Source organism: Thunnus thynnus, chromosome 6 (genome assembly GCF_963924715.1).
Source record: "Thunnus thynnus chromosome 6, fThuThy2.1, whole genome shotgun sequence".
In the NCBI taxonomy this organism is placed as follows: Eukaryota; Metazoa; Chordata; class Actinopteri; order Scombriformes; family Scombridae; genus Thunnus; species Thunnus thynnus.
In genome coordinates, this window is record NC_089522.1 from 26,234,386 (window position 1) to 26,257,686 (window position 23,301).

General features: G+C 40.9%; 2 protein-coding genes across 5 annotated transcripts in view; one reads left to right on the forward strand and one right to left on the reverse strand.

The window, feature by feature from the left end:
• The window catches only part of klhl12 (kelch-like family member 12), a 124,768-nt gene that overhangs the window by 96,231 nt on the left and 5,236 nt on the right, over positions 1–23,301 (reverse strand). The gene's annotated exons all lie outside the window — the stretch shown is intronic.
• On the forward strand, positions 12,798–21,982 carry scrt2 (scratch family zinc finger 2). The gene is made up of 2 exons (XM_067593027.1): positions 12,798–13,332; positions 17,038–21,982. The coding sequence occupies exons 1-2, from the start codon at positions 13,173–13,175 to the stop codon at positions 17,838–17,840; spliced, it is 963 nt and encodes a 320-aa protein (XP_067449128.1). The 5' UTR covers positions 12,798–13,172; the 3' UTR covers positions 17,841–21,982.

Genomic DNA, 23,301 nt, shown 5'->3' on the forward strand with positions numbered 1-23,301 from the left:
AATATGCAGTAAAATGTCTAAAAGGTGGAGATCTGAAGGGCAAAAGATAAAAAAACATCCTGTGGTTCAACTTAACTGCAATGATTAGTCTCTTAATCAATTAATCCATCAACAGAAAATTAAACATCAACTATTTTGTTAACAATTAGTCATTTTGAGTCATTTTTTTAAGAAAAAATGCCCAATATTTTCTGGTTTCTTGATCTTCTATAATAGTAAACTGATACCTTTGGGTTGTGGACTTTTGGTCGGGACAAAATAAGACGTTTGAGGACGTCATCTTGCGCTTTGGGAAACGATGACTGACATTTTTCACCATTTTCTGACATTTTATAGACCAAACAATTAATCAATTAATCCAGAAAACAATCGTCAGATCAATCAGTAATTAAATTAAAAAAATAATCATTAGTTGCAGCTCTAGTCCAACTCTGATCCTTAAAATCTTTAGCGTGTGTTTCATGGACAAGTTAGTCCTCAAATATGTCCCACCTTACTGAGAAAACTAACGGTTGAAAAGATCCACAGTTGCACAGTGCACTAATATAATTCAAAACAATGATTTGATTGATCTAAAGACAAAAGACAGACAAATTATTAATTTAATTCCACACACTCTCTTTGTTGTATCGCCTCACTGGTCCTTGTCACTGTTCGGCATATCAGATGCACTAAGATGTGTTTCTGAAGCACAGAACGGGTTAACGTACAGTATCATATGCCATTGGATCTAAATATAGATATCTGCTGAAGAACACACGAGCAATGACAAGTGCAGTGAGAAATCTGTTAGTGGTGGTGATCATTTGAAGAAACCTTTGGGATTTTAAAATTTGATGCCTTAATGTACTGTAGTGAGATTTTATATATTAACATTTGTCATAGCTGAAACTAGTGTTTTTTAATTTGTATAATTATTTTTTAACAAACTGACAACATGTGAAATGTATTTGTGGTCATTTCATCGTGTGATGTACAATGTTCACATCCAGTGGACTGTGTATATGAAGGACCAGGTGTTATTAATGTGTCTTTCATCAGTTTAGCCCTGATTAAGACTCTGTGAACACTAGAAACTGCTACTGCAAAATTCATCCATGTGCCCTTGTGAAATATTTATTTCTGGTTTGGTGATGTAGTGAAAACTTGCAGCGGTATTTAGTGAACTACTGTTGCTGGCGACCAACCTGCTATCACGCTAACAAGCCGGGAACATGCTAGTCACAACAGCTCTCTGAGCTTCTTTGTATTTTCTCTGTGCAGGAACATTTCTGCTCCAGCATTTTGTTCTCAGGATTGTACATAATTTAATTTAAAAAAGAGTTATTGAGGAAGGGGAAACAAGATCTTTGGGCTAACTAGCTTGCTAACTGTCAGTTATCAAGCTCATTAGCTTTGTGGCTAATGCGACAATAAGCTCACACAGTTGATTCAAAAGACGTTAATGTGCCATCGACTTCTGGCTCATAACTGTCCGCAAAACGCTCTTCTTTTGTGGCAGCCCGTCCTCACAAGAAATATCTAAAATTCAGCCGCAAAAAATGACCTATAGCTTAGTTACGTTTTACGCCATCTAGTGGCCGTAGTAATTATGACCCAGGGAAATGACGCAGTTCAGATGACGTCAATATGAGTTGGGACAGTTTTTAAAAAAACGTAACTTTGATGTTTACTGTTGCCATGACGGCAAAGGTTGAGTAACTTTACGGAAGTAACTCAAACCGTGATCTTTCACTAACGTTAACCAAGTGGTTTTTGTGCCTAAACCTCACCAGACCTTAACCACAGCGCTGTCACACCATAAAACATAATTATTTTTTTTACGATTAGTGCTGATAGAGACGGCGTAATAGAAAAGGCTCCTATGGGTCATTCTGGAGTGCAGGTACAATCAACCTATGTGGTCGTTTCATCATGAGGATGTGATGGTTGTGTAGTTTTTATTCAAACAGAAGAGTAAAAGCAGATGGTGCAACACAGCTAATGTTCACCAAACTAGAACTAGACATGAAAATTTTGTGCGGATTGACTTCTCCCCTGTGAGAGAAACCACTGATCACACCGATTCCATTACAAGGAATTGATTTTGAAATCCATTGTTGTGTAACTGATGGAAAATTTTGCCATTTTAAATGCTGACGCGACCGTGTCTTGAGGTCAAAACTGCTATTAGTTTATTTGACCATAATGAAGCCTCATGAAATAAATCCTGTTTCTCTGCCTTCCAGTCATCGATCTGAGTGTGATGTGATGATGAAATATAGGGTGAGAGAATCTGATAGTAAAACAGTTTGTTTAGGTTGATAACAAGCTGCACTGATTGTGTGATTTAAGTTGCATTTACACAGAAATTTGTAAAATGCCAATCAAAGGCACATTTATAAATGTAACTGATTAATTACTTTTGTGTGATTAATTTTATCATTCTTTTAATTTACATAGGAGTCAACATTTTATTTTGCTCTTAATATTCTTTTTAATTTATCTTTAGTTGTGTCACACCATGTAAAGTTGGTTTAGATATGAGAGCTACAAACTAATCATTCACAGATCACTGTGATGAATTAACAGTATAGACGGTATAAAGAGCCGCAAAGCCGTGCGTAATGGTCGCGCGTAATGCGTAAAGCTGTTCTACTGTTGGAGAACCTCACCGGTGCAACGCAATCGGTGAAACGGCGCTCCTTCTTCCTTGTTTGTTTCATTGACAGGTGTAAAGACTGGTGGAGCAGGTGATATGAAAACGGCTGGTTCAGGGAGTCTCTTCATCCATTTATGGTTAATTGTGGGAGTGGAAATGAGGCTCGTGCATGTGCCACCAGTTCCTTAATGATTTATAAAACAGAACCATGTGTACACACGGCTTTATAAATCTGAGGAAAAGAGTGCATCTGCGTATTTCTGGCTTTGTGCATACACAGTTTTAGTCATGAATCTACAGTTTTATGCATCTGGCCTCAGGGCTTTTTCATCACTGGATCTCACCGCATGGCGACCTGATTAATCACTTTGCTTTTGTATCTCCTGCATGATGTAACTTGTTGTCACCTCATACAGATAATAATGAAGAGAGCGGTTTCATGTCTGAGGCCACTTGTCTGAAGCGCTCAGTGCTGGCTGACACGTGAAGTGCACGACCTGCCGTATGCCTTTGTCCCCTCTTTGAATGGACATGATAGATAGAACTGGAGCAACAGAGGCGAAGACCATGACAATTTGAGCACTGACCTGGTTTTCACTGTAGTCATCATAAAACACAGAGCCAGCGTCCTGGGGACATGTAATAACATCAGGCCTTTGGTGTAATTCACTATCTCAGTGTGTGGCAATATAGCAAAACCCATTACATTTGCCTTGTAATTTGCTGTCGCCCCAGCGAGGGATTCAGGTGACTGCAACCCCCGTTAATGGAGTTCCAGTGATAAGGACAGGTCTGTTTATTAGCCACATGCGGTCAAGCGTGGCAGGAACAGCTGAGCGCAGGCAGGTGTCGGGCCCTTCGAGGGCTCAGGCACCGCTGGCAGGCCTCGGTGCTCATTTCACGCACGTTATCGTCACACTAGCTAGGTTGAAAAAGGAGGTCGCTGGGTGCACAACAATATAAATGCTGAGTGATGAGGTTTCCTCAGAGTCACACTGGTGTGTACCACCACTGGCAATTTGGTTTGTTTGTGGAAATCAATGAGTCATCTGCGGTTTTGCTTTTAGTAAAGCTGGAGGAGGAGCTCTATTAACAGAACATGAGGGTTTACTTTTTTGTTTTTTGGACGCCACTTAATTTCAAAAGAGCCACTTGAATAGTCAGCTTGCACCAATGAATTTACACTCTTTAACAAAGTCAAAATGTAGTAAATGATAAGTGAACATTTCATTAGGACACAAAAATAAAAAAGATCACACAAGCCAACACCGAAAAGAAAGGTTATCTCTTCCAGCATGCGTGCTTGCAGACATTTACAGAGCCTTGAGGAGAAAATGAACTTCAAATTAAAATGTCTATTTGATGCATTATCCTAATAGGGACGGATGGGAAAAGAACTCTGTAGCGCTCTCATCCCTCAGCCTGAGGGGACAGACTTGGGGAGTTGTCATTACCAACTTAGCCCATCAAGATGAGCCTGTTGGGAGGTAGATTCACAGAGATTGTCTGCTGTTTTGACAGGTGTCTGTGCTGGTTAATTTATCGGGAAATTACAGAATAAATGGAGCTATCTTTACATGGGAAACATGATTGATCCTGTTAAAACTCACACAACTCCCCTCTTCCTGGAGTTAGATATTGAGTATTGGCTTGAGCAATGAAAAGAAGAACAAAATAAGCATAACTGGTCTGGAAGTATGTAAACAATTAATGCCTGATAATCTTTTTATGAATTGTCATATACAGTATATATTGTTATATTTTTAGCCATGCTAGCAGCATGGCTTTAGGGATGGGAGTCGGTCGAGCTGCAACTTTGGTTCAGACTGAAATATCTCAACAGGTATTACATGGACCGTCATGAATTTTGGTGCGGACATTCATGGTGCCCAGAGGATGAATCCTAATGACTTTGGTAATCCCCTGACTTTTCCTCTGTTGCCACCATGACGATCACATCGATGGTTTTGAGTGAAATGTCTTTACGACTATTGGATGGATTGTCAGGAAATTTCGTACAGATTCATGTCCCCTCAGGATACTTTGTAATAACTTTGGTGGTCTCTTAATCAAAGGTGTAAGGACAGAGGATGTTGGTATGCTGTATAGATTGCAAGGCCTCCTGAGACAAATTTGTGATTTGTGCTATTAGGCTATATAAATGAACATTGACAGGACATAACCTTTCATCTAGCTCCATCATCAGGTCCAACATTTAATTTGTCCAAATACCTGCAAAAATAATAATATTCCCATCATCTTAAGTTTGTGCTTTGTGATAATTCACAAATGTTAGCATGCTAACATGTTAAACTAAGATGTGTTAGCATTTAGCTCACAGCAACATTGTGGCTATAAGTACAGCCTAACAGAGCCGCTAGTGGCTGTACACTCTTAGTTGTCTCTTAGTTATTTTCTATGTTTAGCTGCATCTTGTAGCGTTTTGTGTGACACTACATCTGCATCATCTTATCGTGAATGAAAACGTCACCCAGGGAGAAGCAGCACAAGAACAACAGATAAAACCACTTCAGTATTTATGACAAAGAATTGGTATTGACTCAAATTGTGTCTGCACTTTTCAGTCTGCGCATCACAGCCGTTATCGATGGGCCAGACAGCAGACGGGCAGGCAGCCTTTATGTAGCCTATATAAAGTGTGACCCAGGAGCCAGAGCTTTCTGTAAGTGTGCCAACGTGGACATGCTTCCAGCAATAGTCATGCTTCTGCCAGCTGCATCATCTGTGCCTGCACAAAAGCATGCCCTTTGAAAAGCGCTCAACACACACAAAAGCAGTGATGCGTGCAGCACATGCATCAGTGTGCAAACGTGCATGCTCACATTACTCTTTATTCAACTTTAGATACACAATAAATCTAACTGTTGCAAGAATAAAATACGTTTCACAATCGGGAAATTAAATGTGGTTTCTCTTCGGTAGGATTCACCTCATTTTTTTCTTCTCTTTCTTTAGACACAAATCTTGTACAAACATTAAGAAGGAAGTGAAATACTGAGGCTGGTTTAAAAAAGATTTGAGGTGAAATCTGAATATGCAGCAGCAGCAGATTGAAGTAGAAGCAACAGAGCTCATCTGTCCTCTAGCAAAAGACTCACTGTGAGTCATACCAAGTGCACACATCACTGTAGAGACACTCAATTATGATTCAAATCTCCATAACGGGGCAATAAAGCCATTTGTCATGTGACCATCTGCAGTGCATCTCCACTGATTCTGCCTGAATATAGTTAGCCCTTGCACACTGTGAAAGTGCAAAGAGTGGAACGTGTGCATTTATTAGTGTCAGGCTCAAACTGTAATCACCACAGGATCAGTGCTGTGCCAATAGATTAATTTCATTTTCTGTGAATTTTGTAGCCTCACGAAAATCTCAGGGAGCCTCGGAGACAAAGAGGTGCCCCGGAGCCGTCTTTGTTTTACTTTTTCTCTTCAGATTTAAAACAATGTGTGAAGGGAGAGAGCAACACCAGTTTAGTCCCAGCACCGTAATTATCGCCTGCTTTCGTCTCCTAGGGATGTTCATGGACAAGGGCCTCATAACAGGTGACAGAATGCCTGCCAGCCGCCCCCAGTTCCCCGCCCCCACCCCAGAATGGTGACTATTATAAACCAAAAACGTATGCTCTCAATATATATGCAAATGATGCTTGGTCCCAAGGTGAAGTTCGCGGAGCAGCAATGCCGCTTGCCTCTGTTTTGCTCATTTGCAAAAATGTTGAGAGTAACAAAGACCACAGGAAATTGAAAAATTGTTACTAAGTATTAGAAAAAGCAATCATTTTCCACAGGCAGCCTAATCCTGTGGAAATTGATCTCACCTCTCTCCCTGACATGCATTGGTAGGAAAAACACATAAAGAGGAAAATGCATGTCTCAGTGTCGCCTGATGGAAAATTTGTTTGGTTGCAGATTTCTTTATTTTATTCATAAAAAAAAAAAAAAAAAAAACGTGTCGTCCTGTGGAGTCAGAAAGTGATTGTTTAATTTCGCTTGTCCCCTTGGCTGCAAACAGGTGAAGTGAATCCTCAAAAGGAAAATAAGTAACTGGTGTGTAATTATTTTTCCACATTTGCTGCTGCTGCTGCTGCTGCTGCACTCAACATGCTACCTGAGTAATTTCTCTGCTGTGCTGCTCCATCCGTGCTGCATGCATGCAAATCTGTCCATTTGTTGTCTAATTTTAAACAGGCTGATACCATCTCTCTAATGCATTTGCTCTTCCTTTTGCGTGGAAGTACAAATTGGAAACGACAGTCTATTACCCACTGCTCTGACCTTCGTGATGGAACATAATGCGAAAAGACCCTACAATGCCTTTATTTGAGGGAGGGAGGGCGAGGACGCGGTGGTGATTAATTAACCCAATTAATTTAGACTAAGATTATCTGAACAATTATTTCTCGATAAATCAGAGCAAGGTGTGATGATGACTATTGTAGTTAAGCTTTAATTACAGCATTAGAAAATGAAAGTGCTTCGCTAGGAACACTTTTGTGGAACGTCTCGCATTGTGGACGAAATAATTGCTTCCTTTTTAAAACGGAAAATAACATTTGGGAGACAATAAAACCACGGAGAAGAAATCCTCTCCTACAGAAAACCTATTCCAACTTTAAAAGTGCAACCCACATTTTTGATCAGGCTTTCAGGTTTTTTTTTTGCCGGTGCACAAAAGAAATTATCCTACCCTTGGTGGCTGACACATTTGTTCTTAGTGGCTGACATGAGAGCTCCTCACCGTGCATGATAGTGGGTAGCTGGTAGAGATTTCATATGGTTTATTGCTCCTACTTTCGCTAGGGTTATTTATTGAACTGCCATCTTGGCCCTCCTGCTCCCCACAGCCACCCCAATGCCTCTGTGCCCCCCCCCCCCCCCCCCCCCCCTCAGAATGATAGAGGAATTTATGCCACATGAACAGCATACTGAGCTCGAGTTTAAGTGTTATTAAGAAGCATCACTCATGCATAGGATACTATTTACAGTAATACATTCACACATGCTGCGACTTGAAGGCTCTTGAAGGAAAAATGATGATAGATTGTGTTGCAGGGTGTGAGGCTAAGAGAGAGCAAGGAAGAGACGGAGGCGAAAAAACTAGGTTTCAAGTATTCCACAGGCTAAATGAAGAACAAACATGCACCATACAAGACAGTGAAGGAGAAAAGATTATCATCTGGAGATGAAAGGCAGAGAGAGAGAGAGAGAGGGAGAGAGAGATTCATTCACTACCACACAGCTGTCTTATTTGCAAGGTGTTGAGAAACCACTTTTTTTTTTTTTTTTTCCCCCTCCAAGAGGATGAAAAGATTCTTCTGAAGCCAAAAGGGTCCGCTATCATTTTTGGGCAGCTTGAGCGGTAGAGATGTTATTAGCATAAATTATCTCCCCCAACCAAAGAGATAGGAACATGCTAGCTCCTTTCTGCTTTTCACACTTAATTGCCCTATTTACTGAACAGTTGCCCATGGACAACAAATGCACACACGCTCCGAGATGCATACAGGACAACAGGCAGACACAAGCCAAATAGGGCATGAGTGATACACTGAACTATCTGCCAAACAGCATTAGATACAGTATGGCTGGGGAGGCAGTTAAGGTCCATTCAGACTTCATGTTGGACGGGGAATCCGCAGTAAAACGACCTTCTTCCCTGAGCCATGTGTAAAAAGATATTTAAAAAATAGATTTTGAGCCAAATGCGTGCATGATGGCTGCCACAAAAGGCCTAAAAATGATAAAATACAAATTTTTCTACTGGAATAAATACTTGTTGCATCTAAAATGATTGAAATTTGAAACCTTTTAATCACCATTAGCTTTGAAACAGCACAACAGTCTCTTACTGTAGCAGCAGCTCAAAAAAAAAAAAAAAAGCCTCATTGAAGTGACCCAGTAAGCAAGAGTGAGGTGAATTATAGATGGCGATGCCTAATGGACTCTTAGCTTCTCTTCACCTAGCCCAACAAGCTCAGAGTGACTTTATGTAAGCACTGCCTAGTAAAAGACACTTAAGTTTCAGGTTTAATGCATCACAATCCCACTGAAAGTTACATATTCTGTTCTTCTTTTTGTCAGAATTAGCTGGAAGTTGAATAATTAAACAGGCGTCTGTAAATAGATATTAAATAAACGTTCCTCTAGACGGGGTAATTGTCTGCGGTGTCTCTTGCGGAACAGTGTGAAGGAACAAATCAAGTAGATTGACTTCATTTATTCTGCAGGCCCGGTCGTCTCCATAACCCTGGAGGGCCATACAGGATGTTAATGAGGTTGATTGTATCACAGCCTCACCCCCCATCTGACCAGAGCCTCACCCCTGCTCCAGCACCACAGAGTAGAGACCATTCCTCCAGCCTGAGGGGGTCAGTCGCTATGGTAACGTCCTGAGGCAGAGACCACATGTCGGAGGGAGTCTGGGGGCCATAAGTGGACCTGAGCGCCGGCCTGCAGGAGGAGGAGGAGGAGGAGGAGGCGGAGGAGGATGTGGAAACAATTGGCAATGTGTTGCCTGCTGCTGGATACGTAACCTGAGAGACGTTTCAATCACAGCGTGTTTCCTTTTGTTTGTCACCTCTAACCTGTGGCTAACTTGTTGCACACATTCTTTAATTTGTCACGTGTGAAGGAGTGGTGAACTAATTAAAAGTGCAAATTATATAATAATTATAATGATCAGTAGAAAACGGTCTGAGAGCAGATATTTTAACCGGACGTTACTGTCAACATGCTGCTTAATGTCTTTTTCAGTTACAGGTGGTTTCTATCAGCTACGACTGAAATCAATGTAAGAGTGTTTTTCTGGTGTAAGTATTTATTAAGCTATGTTAAAGGCAAGTAAAATGTATATAAAATCATCCACTTGATGTTCAATACAATGATCTGTGCTCCACTATTCTGCTTTATATCACAAAACTCCTCACACATGTAAAACAAAAACCTTTATAACTAATTTTGTTCGTTTTTGATTACAATTTGGAAAACATTCACACAATATGATTCTATTGTTACGATATAGTTCCCTTGAAATAAAACTTGAGCAATAAGGCCATTGATAGAAATATAATCAGCAACTATTTTAATAATTGATTAATTGTTTCAGTCATTTTTCAAGCAAAAATAGTGACAAATCTTTTAAAAAGAGGATTTGCTGCTTTTCTTTCTTATATATGATTGTAAGTGGAAAATCTTTGGGTTTGAAGATGTCACCTCTGGCTCTGGGAAGTTTCACTGCTTTCTGACATTTCAAAGACTTGTAACGATTGATTAATTGAAAGAATAATCAGCAGATGAATCAGTAATGAAAATAGTCTTTAGTTGCCGCCCTAATTGAATTTCTACTCAATCCGACTGTCAGCAGCAGCTAAATATTTGATAAACTTGCAACACTGATGTTAGTGCACAATGTTTATACTTTGGGGGAAGTAAACTGGCTTTGCTCCACTTCACTGTACGAGGAGCAGAATAACAAGTGCTTCTGCCAGAGGTGAGCTGTAGTTCAGATGGAGACAAACTGCAGGTTTGAGAGGCTGCTGGAAAAGCTCAATATCAGTCCAGGAAGGTTCATTGTTCATTTAACCTCCCTGCTCGATGGAATAAAAGTCTGAAAAATTATTTTTGCGGCTACAAAGATTTTTATTTCTCATCAAGAAACCAAACACGAGAAGCTGCGGTTGACGGTGAGAGGTTTGATTAACAGGTGCAATTTGTTAATTAAACAGTTGTAAGTGATTAGTTTATGAAACATATTTCTCCACAAGATGACTCATACTGAGAGGTGTTTATTAAAAAACATATTTCACCGCAAAAACAAAAAACCTTCGCCGCGGGGCTCATCATTTTAGACAACGACTCTTCCCCCTGACCTTTCTCGTCCTTGCCTCCTCACTATAAGCCTGGCTCGATGACAGCAATGTGAACCTGTCCTGTAATGTACAATCACATACATGTGATAAATCCTGACCACACTGATTTAACACCGTCCCCTCTTGAATCCCGTCTCATCCCGAGCTGCAGGGTCACTGTTGGTGGCGGGGAATGATTTACAGCGACGCCGGAGAGAGAGAGAGAGAGAGAGAGAGAGGACACCCCTCGACGACTGGATAAATCTATGGCACCTTTAACCACAGTCAAGCACGATTTCAACATGAAAAATGTAAAATACATAGTAGTCAGATAGTTAAAAGATGGACGTCTTATCATAAGATTGAAGGACCTTCTGAGTTTTTCTAGAGGACTCTACAAGTGGTCTTAAACAATCCCAACGTTTCTCATTGGAAACATTAAAATGTGACTTCTAATAATGTAACCAACATAAATATCCAAGATGTTATTGATTCAAATATCTAACAGCCAGAAAACTAACACAGTTAATACAATAAGTGCTGAAGCAATAAGTTGATTCGTTAATTGGTACCAATAATTTTGATAATCAATTATCAAAAGACAATTATTAAGCAAATATTCTCTGGTCAAAGCTTCTTAAATGTGAGGATTCATTGTTTTTGTCTGTTTTATATGACCGCTAATTTAATATTTGGGAGTTTGAGCTGTTGGAGGCTATTTAAGCTACTTCACCTTTTGGTTTCTGGGAAATTATAATAAGTTTTCTGACATTTAACAGACTAAACAATTAACTGATGAATCATAGAAATAATTAAGAAACTACTTGTGAGCATCACCAAATATTATAAAGAGGATTATTTCAAAAGAAAAATGCTAAAATGGAGAAATTTCAATTTCCTACTCTGATGGCTGCAACTAATGATTATTTTCATTATCGATGAATCTGTTGATTGTTATCTTCTAGATTAATCGATTATCCATTTGGTCGATCACTGTTTCCCAAAACCCAACACACAATCTAAAATGTTGTTGTTTTGTCCCAACCAACAGTCCACAACCCAAAGATTAAGGTTATTATCATAGAGGACTAAAGAAACCAGTAAATATATATAAACCTTATATTAAAAAGAAGAAAAGAACGATAAGGCACTAAACTGGTGTTGACAAAAGACGTTTAATTTGAACAAATGAATTTTCCTTTTCACGCTGACTCAAAAATTAAAAAAGGCCAAAATAGAAGAATTGTCAGCGCGGTTAAACGTCTAACATCAGCACTTCTGACGTGCTCGATTTTCTTCCCTCCGTTATGGAGACATTTGACTTGAGTGTCTGTCGAACAGGTGCAGATTTTCTGTTCCACTCGAAAACTATCCACTGTTGTTTTTAGAAACTACCGCGAGATTTATTCTGTATAAATATTTCACTTCCATTTCTTCTAACAAGGGAACCGCAGACGATGAGCTCTGATGAAAAACACCATGTATAATGTGGTATATAATTCATAGAATGAGCTAATGAATCCATACAAATACAAACCAACCCACAGATATCTGGCCAATTTAGCGAGCACGGATCTAATTCTAGATTTCACCCTAATCAAAAAAGATGTAATTAATTAATCAGATAATTCACTGCCACGCATGGCAGGACACACATCTGTGCAGCGGTAATGGGGAGGGAGAGGGAGCACGCTGAGCTGTGCAGCACTAGTACCTCCCTGTAGCCCGCTCGTCAACAGTGCTGGAATCCAGTGCGGCTTTTTAAAAAAAAGGTCCAGCACTCTCAGACGCTCGGATAAACCCTCTCTCCTGTACTGTACATGTGCTCTCAGCGTGCGAGTACAGTGCAGTGTGTCGAAGGGACGGAAAGATCTGAGGCTGTTTGAGGTAACAGAGATGACATGAGGGAGGCAGCGCCTGTACAAGGCAAACATAAACTGTGCCACTTCATCTGAAAACAATGGGGGACAGGACACTGAGTGTGCTCTCATCCACATCTCCATTGTCTGCCCTCCTCTTTTACTCCTCCTCCGAGCATGGAGCATAAGCGGGGTGAAAGAGGGAGGGGAGGGGAGGGGAGGGGAGGAGAAGGGGGGAGCAGCAGTGGGGGCAGTGGGGGTCTGGCTGTGTTCTTTCTCCTCTGTCTGTGTGCGAATGCACAGACGGTTCAGTAGTAATTTGATGTGTGTCCCCGGGGACATTTGATGGATTAAAGCTAAGCAGCTCCATTTCGCAGCACCACCTGATCTTCCACTGCCTGTGCCCCATATAAAGGCTGGCGTGATTGCTGATCTCAGCTAGTCTGACAGTCTCTCTCTCTCCCTCCTCTCTGTCTGTCTCCATCTCTTCTCTTCCTCACTGGTCCTTTAAGCCTGCTGCATCACAGGAGCTATCCAGTGCTGAACAGGATCGCTTTTATTTTTTATTTTTTTATTTTTCCGGGGGAAGCTGGGGGAGCCAGAGAGTATCACACAGCATTGCCGTCAGCCTCGTTCTTCCACTGGTTTCCATTTTCTTTCTTATCTTATGTTTTTGGCCGTTTGTCTTCACATTGACCGCAAGGATTACCGTCAAGCCGGCTCTGCTCGTGTGCTTCCTCAGTGGGTCTTTGATTTTCTCTCATGCGTTTTTCTCAGCTCTGTGTTTTTATCCATTGAAACATGCCCCGCTCATTTTTGGTGAAGAAGATCAAGCTTGATGATTTCTCTTCGTCCAATGTGGCCACCTCCAATCATCATCACCACCTGGACGACTCGTTCACTTTTGCACGCTCCATCACAGACTCGGTGACCAGCCTTGGGGTTCGTCTCAGTGAGAATGGTGAGTTAACATGCCTCCAGTCTGCCCCGCTCCAGCCATAGTCAAAGATGTGCGAGCACTCCTGCCTGTAGACTGCTCCGGTGCTGATTTCAGCATGCCTGGCATTTCCACACTTAGCACAGATGGCTTCCTCTTTTGTTTTTGTGTCGGGTGAGATATTGTTCCGCTTCAGCCAATAACATGCTTGTAGTGTGCAAATTAATATGAAATGTTAACATGCAGCCAGCTGATTTTTTTGCATCAATATCCCAAATAATCCCCTCCAGAGGCACCCCACCCCCCCACCCCCCCCCCCACCTCTCACTGTGCTCCCAGACTTTTGTTTTTTGACTCCAGTGAAGGACAGACACAATTCAGGTCACAGCCACGGATTAGCTTATGTAAATAGGGAACAAAACGTGTGTCTAATCAGGAGAAGCTCCGGTTACGTATTTGTATGACTGCGCCAACCCTGTGGAGGGCTGAACACACATAGGCTGACTATATCTGGTCATCATGTGGACTAAAAAATTCATGAATATGAGAGATGAGTATCGGATGATACATTTGTCCTTAGCTGTTATTGTCCTTGAGTTCCCATCACGGTCCGATCCTCCCTTGCCCCCCTCTTCCCATCCAAATGGAGCATGCACAGTCTCCCCACCCCCATCGCTCCACTACATCTTTCTCTTCCTTCCGGGCATTTGAAAACTAGCAGGGGTTAGAGTTTCAGCCGTGCAGGCCTATCGCCGCCACAAGAGACATCAACACACTGTACAGTACAGCCGGGAGGGAGGTGGGGAGCGAAGGGCTGAGGGGGATAGCGAAGGGAAGGAGAAAAAGGAGACAAAAATGCTTGGGGCAGCAATGAGGCTAATCACGTGACAAGAGGTTGTACAGTAAACACGAAGAAAGGCACATAGCTGCACTGTGGTCAACACACGGTCCGGCCACGCTAAAGCTCCAGTCAGCGTTGAGAGGCGACCTTCACTTTCACAGTCTGCTTTAAGCTCGCCGCTTCCATTTTGTGGCCACGTTTAGAGGGCCATATGTGTGTCTTTGTTGTGATTTGTTGGGATATTTTTTCACAGCGAGAGAGGCTGAATGTTGTGATGATGCCCACCTGTTATTCATCAACCGTGTCAATAACAAGGGGTTTGGTGAATTTTAGATGGATGAGGATTAGTGGAATTAACAAAATATTTTATTAGTGGTAAAAGAGACTGCACTGGTTTGTAAACTAGAGCAGGTTGTTAAATTAAAAATAACTTGCTGGGTAAAGACTGAAAAATAATGACAGGAAATAAAAGCATTCGTTTTTTTCAAAAAAATAAAAGCTTGTTATGAATGTTATTTAGATTTCCTGCTGCATTATTTTATATTACTGTGAAAGAATCTGTTCATATTATTATTGTCCTTCTCTATTGTTCCTGAATCTATTGTTCAACACCATGAAAAATAAGCCTTATATTTAAAAAAAAAAAAAAGAAGAAGAAGAAAAGAACAATAAGACACTGGTGTTGACAAAAGATGTTTAATTTGAACAAAAGATTTATCCTTTTCACGCTGAGTCAAAAAAAAAAAAAAAAAAAAAAAAGGCAAAATAGAAGAATTCTCAGCGTGGCTGAAATGCCTCACATCAGCACTTCTGCCGTGCCAGGAGATTTTCTTTCCCCCCATTGTGGAGACATTTGACTTGAGTGTCTGTCGAACAACAAAGAGGGGTGGCTGAGAGGGTCCATTAATTACATGCTTGCTTTGCATTAGAGAAATGAGTCTATGAGCTGTAAAGGCTGATACAGCACGAGTCCTAAATGATGAGCTCCATGTCTGACCTTGGGTAATTGAAACATAGCAAACAAGTCTGCTTACACTGATACAGTATGTTTTGTTGGAGGAGGAGGAAAAAAAAAAAAAAAATCTCTACGTAATAAAGACCTTATGTAGTGAGGAGGCCCTTCAGCTGTTATCTAGAAAGTCTGTGACTGTTAAACAGGTGGATGTGGCTGCTATTATAATTTTAAATGTAATTATAATAGTAAGAATTTAGTTTAAAAAAAAAAAGAAAATATGATTTCTCCTCTGTTTTTTTTTGTTGTTTTTGAAAGGAAGTGTGCGTGTGTGTCTCTCTCTTTTTCTCGGACAAACACCATCTGTGCAGTTTAAAATAGTGAACCCATGCAGTGTAGCATAATAATGTGTGCACAGGCCTGGTGTTTCCCTGTCCCCGGGTGTCATGGTCATGTCTTTGACAAAGTGGGTGTGTGAACAGAAAAAAAAAAAAACCCCTTGGGAATGGAGACGCTTGTATAGTAAGAGGAGCACTTCAACTGATTTCTTAATGGCCTGTTTTCTTGAAGGCACTTGAGCGTGCTGGCTGCTGCAGACAGGTGACCCTCTTCACAAACAATGTGTGTGTGTGTGTGTGTGTGTGTGTGTGTGATGCCGCCGTCTCACCGTTATCAGTCCTCCAGCAAACTGTGCTCAATAAACTATTATTGTGTGTCGCAGATACTTGATCTGTTCCTCGCGCTATTTCTATCTTCTCCGCCGCTCGACTGTTCTAACAGCTGCGCTACTTTACAGATGATGGCCTATTGATCAGTTCAAAACTTTGAATTTCATTAAAAAGCAGTCAATACCTAATTTCCACTGCTTGCTGCACACAGTGCTTAGGAATGGCGTTTTTTTCTGCAGTTATGCACTATTTCTCTCAGGAAAGAAATTTTTTACCACATATTATATTTGCACTCAAACGTTCAACCTATAGACTAAAGGTATATTTACCCCGGAGGTCAAATGCATTTAGAATTTATTCAGCTCCTGAGATTCACAGCAAGAGAATATATTGGATTCTGTTTGGATGCTTTTAGCTGCCAGCAAGCCTTTTAGCTCCTCTGGCACCGGGCTGCTTTGAAAGGAAAGGAAAGACATGAATGATGCCAACAAAAATATATCTCTTCAAAATCATGTTCTGTACAGTTGGGGACATTTTAAATCACTTGTGGTGCTTTTTATGCTTTGCTGCATCATGCTTAAACCTCCTTGAAGACGTAGCATGAAATCTTACAGGATGTAAGCTGCTGTGTGACACGTTTGATCTGATCCAAAAAACCTGCTACAGTATGCTCCAAAATGTATTTGTTTGCGACGAGAAACAGCAGTAATTAATACATAAAGCGGCATATTCGCATAACAAACCGCACAACCCTTGCTGAAATAATAATTCTGGAGAAATAATGTATTTGTCAAGGGTTAGAGTTGAAATATGATGCTGTCTGTTTGTGTAATGCCAGTGCTCACAGAGCCTTCATTAAGCAAACATGGAGACAGGCCCCGGCCACACAAGACTTAACATAAATGGAGAAAAGGAGGTCTAATCAATGAGACTACTTTATTTAAGAGGGGCTTTCAATATGCGTCTTCTTCCACCGCAGGTAGAGATCTTTGATGAGCTATTATCCATCCTCACTGTAAAATTACAACCTTCCTCAATGCAGCTGAGCACATCATGTTTCTCTGCATCACTGCACTATTGTGAATATAACCTGTGAGATCTGGAAAAAAAAAAAAAAAAAATGCAATTAGCTCTGTGCTGTGCTGCTCTTTCACCATTTCATGAAGGGCAATCATCCAGCATCATAATCATGTAATCACCAGCATGTCACTGTGTCCTTATCCATCACAACCGCTGGCCAACTGTGTTTGCGTGTGTCTCTTACTCAGGCTACATCCAGGATTACATCACGCCATCTGTATACCAGGGGGAGAAGAAGATGGAGCACAAGCTGGCTTCGCCGGTGTCGGATCCCCTCTACACCCAGGTGAGCAGCGGAGGGGAGTACTGTGACCCTGACCTGAAGCACCCCGACAGCCCGCAGTCTGGCATGACAGCCAGCGGCTTCTACAGTGGTGAATCGGAGGCCCTGGCCGAGGGTTACACCATGGATGCCTTCTTCATCTCTGACGGGCGCTCGAGGCGGAAGGGAGACAGCGAGAGTCACGAAGGGGGTTCGAGAAGCAGCAGTGCCAACGCCGCGGCTCAGGAGAGGGGGGGAGCCGGCACGCCTCGCCACACCTGCAACGAGTGCGGCAAGACGTACGCCACCTCCTCCAACCTCAGCAGACACAAGCAGACGCACCGCAGCCTGGACAGCAAGATGGCCCGCAAGTGTCCCACCTGTAATAAAGTGTACGTGTCCATGCCGGCGTTGGCCATGCACATCCTCACCCACGACCTCAAGCACAAGTGCGACGTGTGCAGCAAGGCCTTCAGCCGGCCGTGGCTCCTTCAAGGTCACATGCGCTCACACACGGGGGAAAAGCCCTTTGCCTGCGCCCACTGTGGCAAAGCCTTTGCTGACCGTTCAAACCTCCGCGCCCACATGCAAACACACTCTGCCTTCAAGCACTACAGATGCAAGCGCTGCAATAAGACCTTCGCTCTCAAGTCCTACCTGAACAAGCACTATGAGTCAGCTTGCTTCAAGGGCTCTGCAGACGAAGACGACTCTGGATCAGAAAACTAACCACGAGGAAGAAGCAAAATTTTGAACCCCTGTTGTAGGTTCACAACCAATAACCCTGTTCACTCTGCCCTCCATGCCTTTTTTCTTCCCTTTTTTTAGAAAGCAATATTTTCACTGAGATTACGTGAAGAAAACTCTAATGATTATGGCAAAGACAATTTCAAAAGATGCTGGATTTCTTCCCTGCACAGTAGCTAATCGTCCACAGAAACATACAATCAAACAACCTTCCCCCAAATAGAAACTGTAGATGATAGTTGTACACAATTAAGTAACATGTTGCTCGCGAGGATGCGGGCAACATGTAAACACACACACACACATACACTCACACGTATGCACACACAAACACACATGCGCACACACATTCATGTACACACGTGTGCACACACATACTTACACACACAATTATATATGAGGCCTGGCATGTGAATTTTTATCAATGACTATAATGATATTGATATCAATAGTAATAATATTTAGATTCCTGATATTTTATAGCAAATAGTAATGAGAAAATGAAAAAAAAACAAACATAAAAAAGGACTAACAGTGTTCTTTTGTTTTTTAGAGACAAAATGACCTCTTGTATTTTTATGCTGCTTTTTATTTGCTAAGAATTGAATTCTTTTGCAACTGCCAACATGAACTTTTTATGAAAATGTGAACTATGACAGTATTTGCAAAAAAGGGAGATCATTTTAAAAAGGTAAAAAGACAAAACCCCCTTTTTTCCACACCAATGTTTCAATTCAACGGATGTTATTTTTCTATTTGATTTTTCTAAATTTATTTTTTTGTGCTTATTATCCCTTGTTGATCAAAAGCATCTTTGTAACTGTGGGTATTCAACAACAACAACAACAACAACAACAACAACAAAAAACGCTAATTTAAATAAGCTATACATGATCATAGGCCATAGGTCATTCAACTCAATTCTGCAAAGAGCAGCGATTTTAAAAACGTCTAAGCCAACCTGTTGAACAGGTCATCACTCGCTCCGTCTGATCAAATTCATAGTCTCACCCTGATGTACAGACTTGGACAAAAAAAAAAACAACAAAAACACTGAGAGCCAGACCAAATGATCTATCGTAATAAGTGCCATGTGCGGTTGACTTGTCTATAGCAATGAAAACTCTCGTTGTTCTTCCTTCCACCTTGGTGGCTTGCATAAACTCTGCTGCCTTTACGGTGCATCCAGTCCAGTCTTAAACGAGCAATCTTCACCCAGTGTTTGAGGTGCTCCCCCCCTCCTCACCCCCCTCACCCTCTCACCCACCTCCCTCCTCCCCACCACCCACCACCCACACCTCTCCCCCTCATCCGCCAGTGTTACCTCAGGGTGAAGGTATGGACTCAACACACACACACACACACACACACCCTCAGTTACAAAGTGACAGTCAAATTATTCTGTTTGTCTGTTTTATATGTCGCTCAAAGCTCCGCCCATGGTTTAGATGCATACCATCTATTTATCATGTAAATACTTTATTTATCTATTTATCTATTTATTTATTTATTTATCTACCTTATTTTTTGGCGTATTTATTGAAAACTTGCTTATTTGTTAATTATCATGTATTTATTTATTGTTTATAATTTTAAAAAAAAAATGAAACATCCATTGACCTTGTAAGATGCTGCTGATCTTCAAAGAAAAAATGTTTATATGCATGAAAACTGTAGAGAGTCCGTGGGACTTAGTTTTTTAAAGAGGAACAATGTACAGTACCAGTGCTAGAAGACTTCAAACTAATGAATGCAGAGCTACTTTTTTTTTTTGTTTTTTCGTGGCAATAACTTTACTGACACAGCAACTGACATGTATAACAATCACAGCTGTACTGTTTTCAGTCGATTTAGGGCAATAAAAAGAAACAATGAAAAACGAAACACTAAAATATTCTCCATCTTGCTGTTTCTAAAAAAAAAACTGCCTCCGCACGACTAGAGATTTTTTGGCCCCTTTTTTTTTGTCTTTAAATCTCAGGCTTAGAGAGTCGAATAACGTAGGTGTAATCTAGTTACGCCAAGGTTTCAAAAGGTGCAAAAAGCAATAATAATGATTCTCTCAATCCTTTATACAGCGAGTTCAAAACTGCTACAAGTGGTAATTTGACTGGAAAAGGCTGCTATTTTATATTATTATTATTTTACTGTTTCTATTGTTTTAAAGAGCAACAAGGTAAAAAAAAAAAAAAAAAAAATCTCTTCTGGCAGCTGAAGGGCAGGTACCGTTTGAATTAATTGCAAGATTAATTACATATTTCACAACAGGTTTACAATAATTCATTTACCATTTAAAAAAAATGTTTAAATTCAAAGTCACCACTGCTCCTAAATTATTCTGCACAAATTAGTCTCTGAAGTGTCAAAGGAGAGAAAATCCGGCCGAGATAACACAAAGATGGCTGCACACACGTCTAACCAGCACTAATGGAAATGATATTGATGTTAACTGTCTTGGTAGAGAAAGTTTGCAAGACTGTTGTAATAAAACGACGCGCTGTAACGCACTTCAAACTCCCCCATCATTTGTCCTTATCCCCCCCCCCCCCCCCCCCCTCCTCTCCTCCTCCTCTTCCTCCTCTCCTCCCCCACCCAGCCGTCCTCATCCCAACTGCCTCTAAACAGACGCACGGAGGATGAGATGTGCTGAAGTGGGATTGGCGGAGGGTGGCGGAGTGTGGGAGGATAACAGGTGTTTGCAGACAGACTGCAGATAGGGAGCGTAATTGAGTCGGTGAGCGACCTCCAAGGGGAAGGTCAAGCACCAGCAGGCAAATGCACTGTCAGCTATTTGCATATTCCAAATGGATGGCACGGTCGCAGTAATGCTGAGCTCGCCCTTTAAAAAAAAAAAAATAACAACAACAAAAAAAAAACAAAACTGAGGAGGAAAAAAAAAAGAGAGAAAAGCAGAGTTTCTGCTCCGTTTGTTCATCTTCTCCTCCTCCTCCCTGTTTTCACCGTCATCCTGTCAATGGTCGTCTAAGTGCTACAGCTGAATCACCGCGTGAGAGCATCCAAACCACCTGTCTCCTGATTAACTTGCAGAACACACGGTTTGGCACGTCGCTGTATTATTGAACTTTGAACTAATGCAGAAAAATCATTACTTCCAATAGATTATTTTTATGTTTTATATTTTACTCGGGGAGAGAGAGAGATAGAGAGAGAGAGAGAGAGAGAGAGAGAGAGATTTAATGTATGTCCAAAAACCTGGGGACTGTGTTTTAATAAGGAAGATAAAAGCAATGAGATCATTAAGAAACATCAGCTGGGAATGTAACTGTAGGCTGAACAAGCTTGTCTCTAAAACTGGCAGTATTACAGATCGTCCTCGGAGAAAATACTAATTACAGAAAAAAGGAGGCACAATTTGATTCTGAACTTGTGAATTAAGATGTAGGGAAACATTGTTCCTCTTTGATGATTTTGTAAATATATTTGTAAATATATCACAGCAATAATATGACAATGCATGTAGACATTTAATTGCTCTTTTTCTATTCATGTTGTCTTTTTTTTTTTTTTTATTATTTAAAAAAAAAAAAAAGAAAAAAAAAGACAAATACAGGTACCAATTGCAGTCTGGGTGGCCACGTGAATCAGGGAGTGTCTTGATTAAAAAGCTATCTGTTGTAAGTTACAAACAAGAAAAAAACTTCAAACTCTGTGTATTCTCAAAGATTTGATCATGTTCTGTATGATTTTTTTTTTTTTTTTTTTTTTTTTTTTTTCTGTTCTCTTGTTTTCTTTTATTTATGTGCCCGGCTTGGCTGCGCAATGAAAAGTGCCAAAAAGTATGATTTCCATGACAAAAGCCTTCAACATATGGTTGGCTGCTTGAAACCTTCCATATGGCCCTCAAAGAGAAAAAAAAAAAAAAAAAAAAAAAAAAAAAAACTGATTAAGATTTTCCACTTTCTTTCTCACTCTCTCTCTCTTCCTCTCTCTCTCTCTCTCTATCTGTCTCTCTCTTTATCTTTCTATCTCTCTGTTCCAGCTGAGTATGAAGAAACTTAAGCCATGATTGCTGAGGGGTGTTTTGATTTATCTTGTTCTGCTACAATTAATAATGATGACAACAATAGCAATGATAACGTTAATAAAAACAATAGCACAAGGAACCTACAAGTCCACTCTTATTACTTTTAATGCTGAAATTTTGATTTTTATTAAATGGTATTTTGATTTTTTATCACTGAGAAAACACACACACACACACACACACAAAGCAGATGTTTGTTGACAGGCCGACCTGCTCGTTGTTATTATATCCTTCTTACACCTTTTTACACGTATCTATAAAAGATGAAGCACATTGAGGAAATGGTGAGTGTGGAATCTGTTTGGAGTAGCCCTTAGTCAACATTAACTCAGCGAGTAATTATAGTTATGACTATGTGCCATCAGCTGTAGCCACCTCTGTCAATGTTTGAGGGATTTTACGAGCTTTACTGCCGATTTACTAACTTTTAATTTCACCGCTACGAGGCACAGAAATGCCAATATCCTTTGTTTTTTTTTTTCGTAGAGGCTGTCTTCAGCTAAAGAGAACAGGGGAGGGGGGGGGGTGGAGGGGGGGGACGACGGTCAGAGGACCTGACAACACCAATATAGCTTTGAATAAGAGTTGTCGGCGTTATCAAAAGCAGTGGCATCTGTTCCACCACTATTAAGCCCTTCCTGGTCGTTAAATTTTAATGGAACATTGATTTTATGCTGGAACTACTCTTTCTGAGTGACTCAAAAGCCAGAGAAAAATATGGAACAAAATAAAAATGAATCATGACAGCGGACAGGGATTATTATTCTGGGGCTTTTCTTGATTAGTTTCCAGGGAATATACAACACTTGAATTCAATCGCTTGTGTCCTTCGGTGTCCTCCAGCAGCACAGCGGCGGTATAATGAGACAGCAGGCAGAGCAGAAACAAGACACTTTAGCTGCACACGCTCGCTCTCTCTTCAGTGTGGGAAAGCAGCGATTGCCGCTTGCTTGTTGCTACACATGCTTCTATGCTAGATATGTCACTAAAGGTAAACAAATAGATAAAAACAAATAAATTCTTGTCATCTGTTTTCACATGTTAAAATGACAAGTTTACAACCAAGTGTACAAAGCACAACGAGCTGCATCGGGATGTTGCATCGACATTCTCGTGCAAGTGTTCGCTCAAACTTTTACCCCGGCAGACGTCGTTCCTTATCAGATTTTATGATGAAACTAAATAAATGATTTCATTACATGGCAATGGACTGTAAAATGGGGACCCGTGGAATCCAATTACATCACCCGTGGGTGTGCTGCATGTATAACAGCGGCCGTGAGAGTGATCAGCACCGGGAGGCAGGTAGGGAGTCCGTGGCCCCGCATACATATCCCCGCAGCACTCTACCGGCCCGGCAGAGACAGTCATTGCCTCCCACCACCGCCACATCAAGTA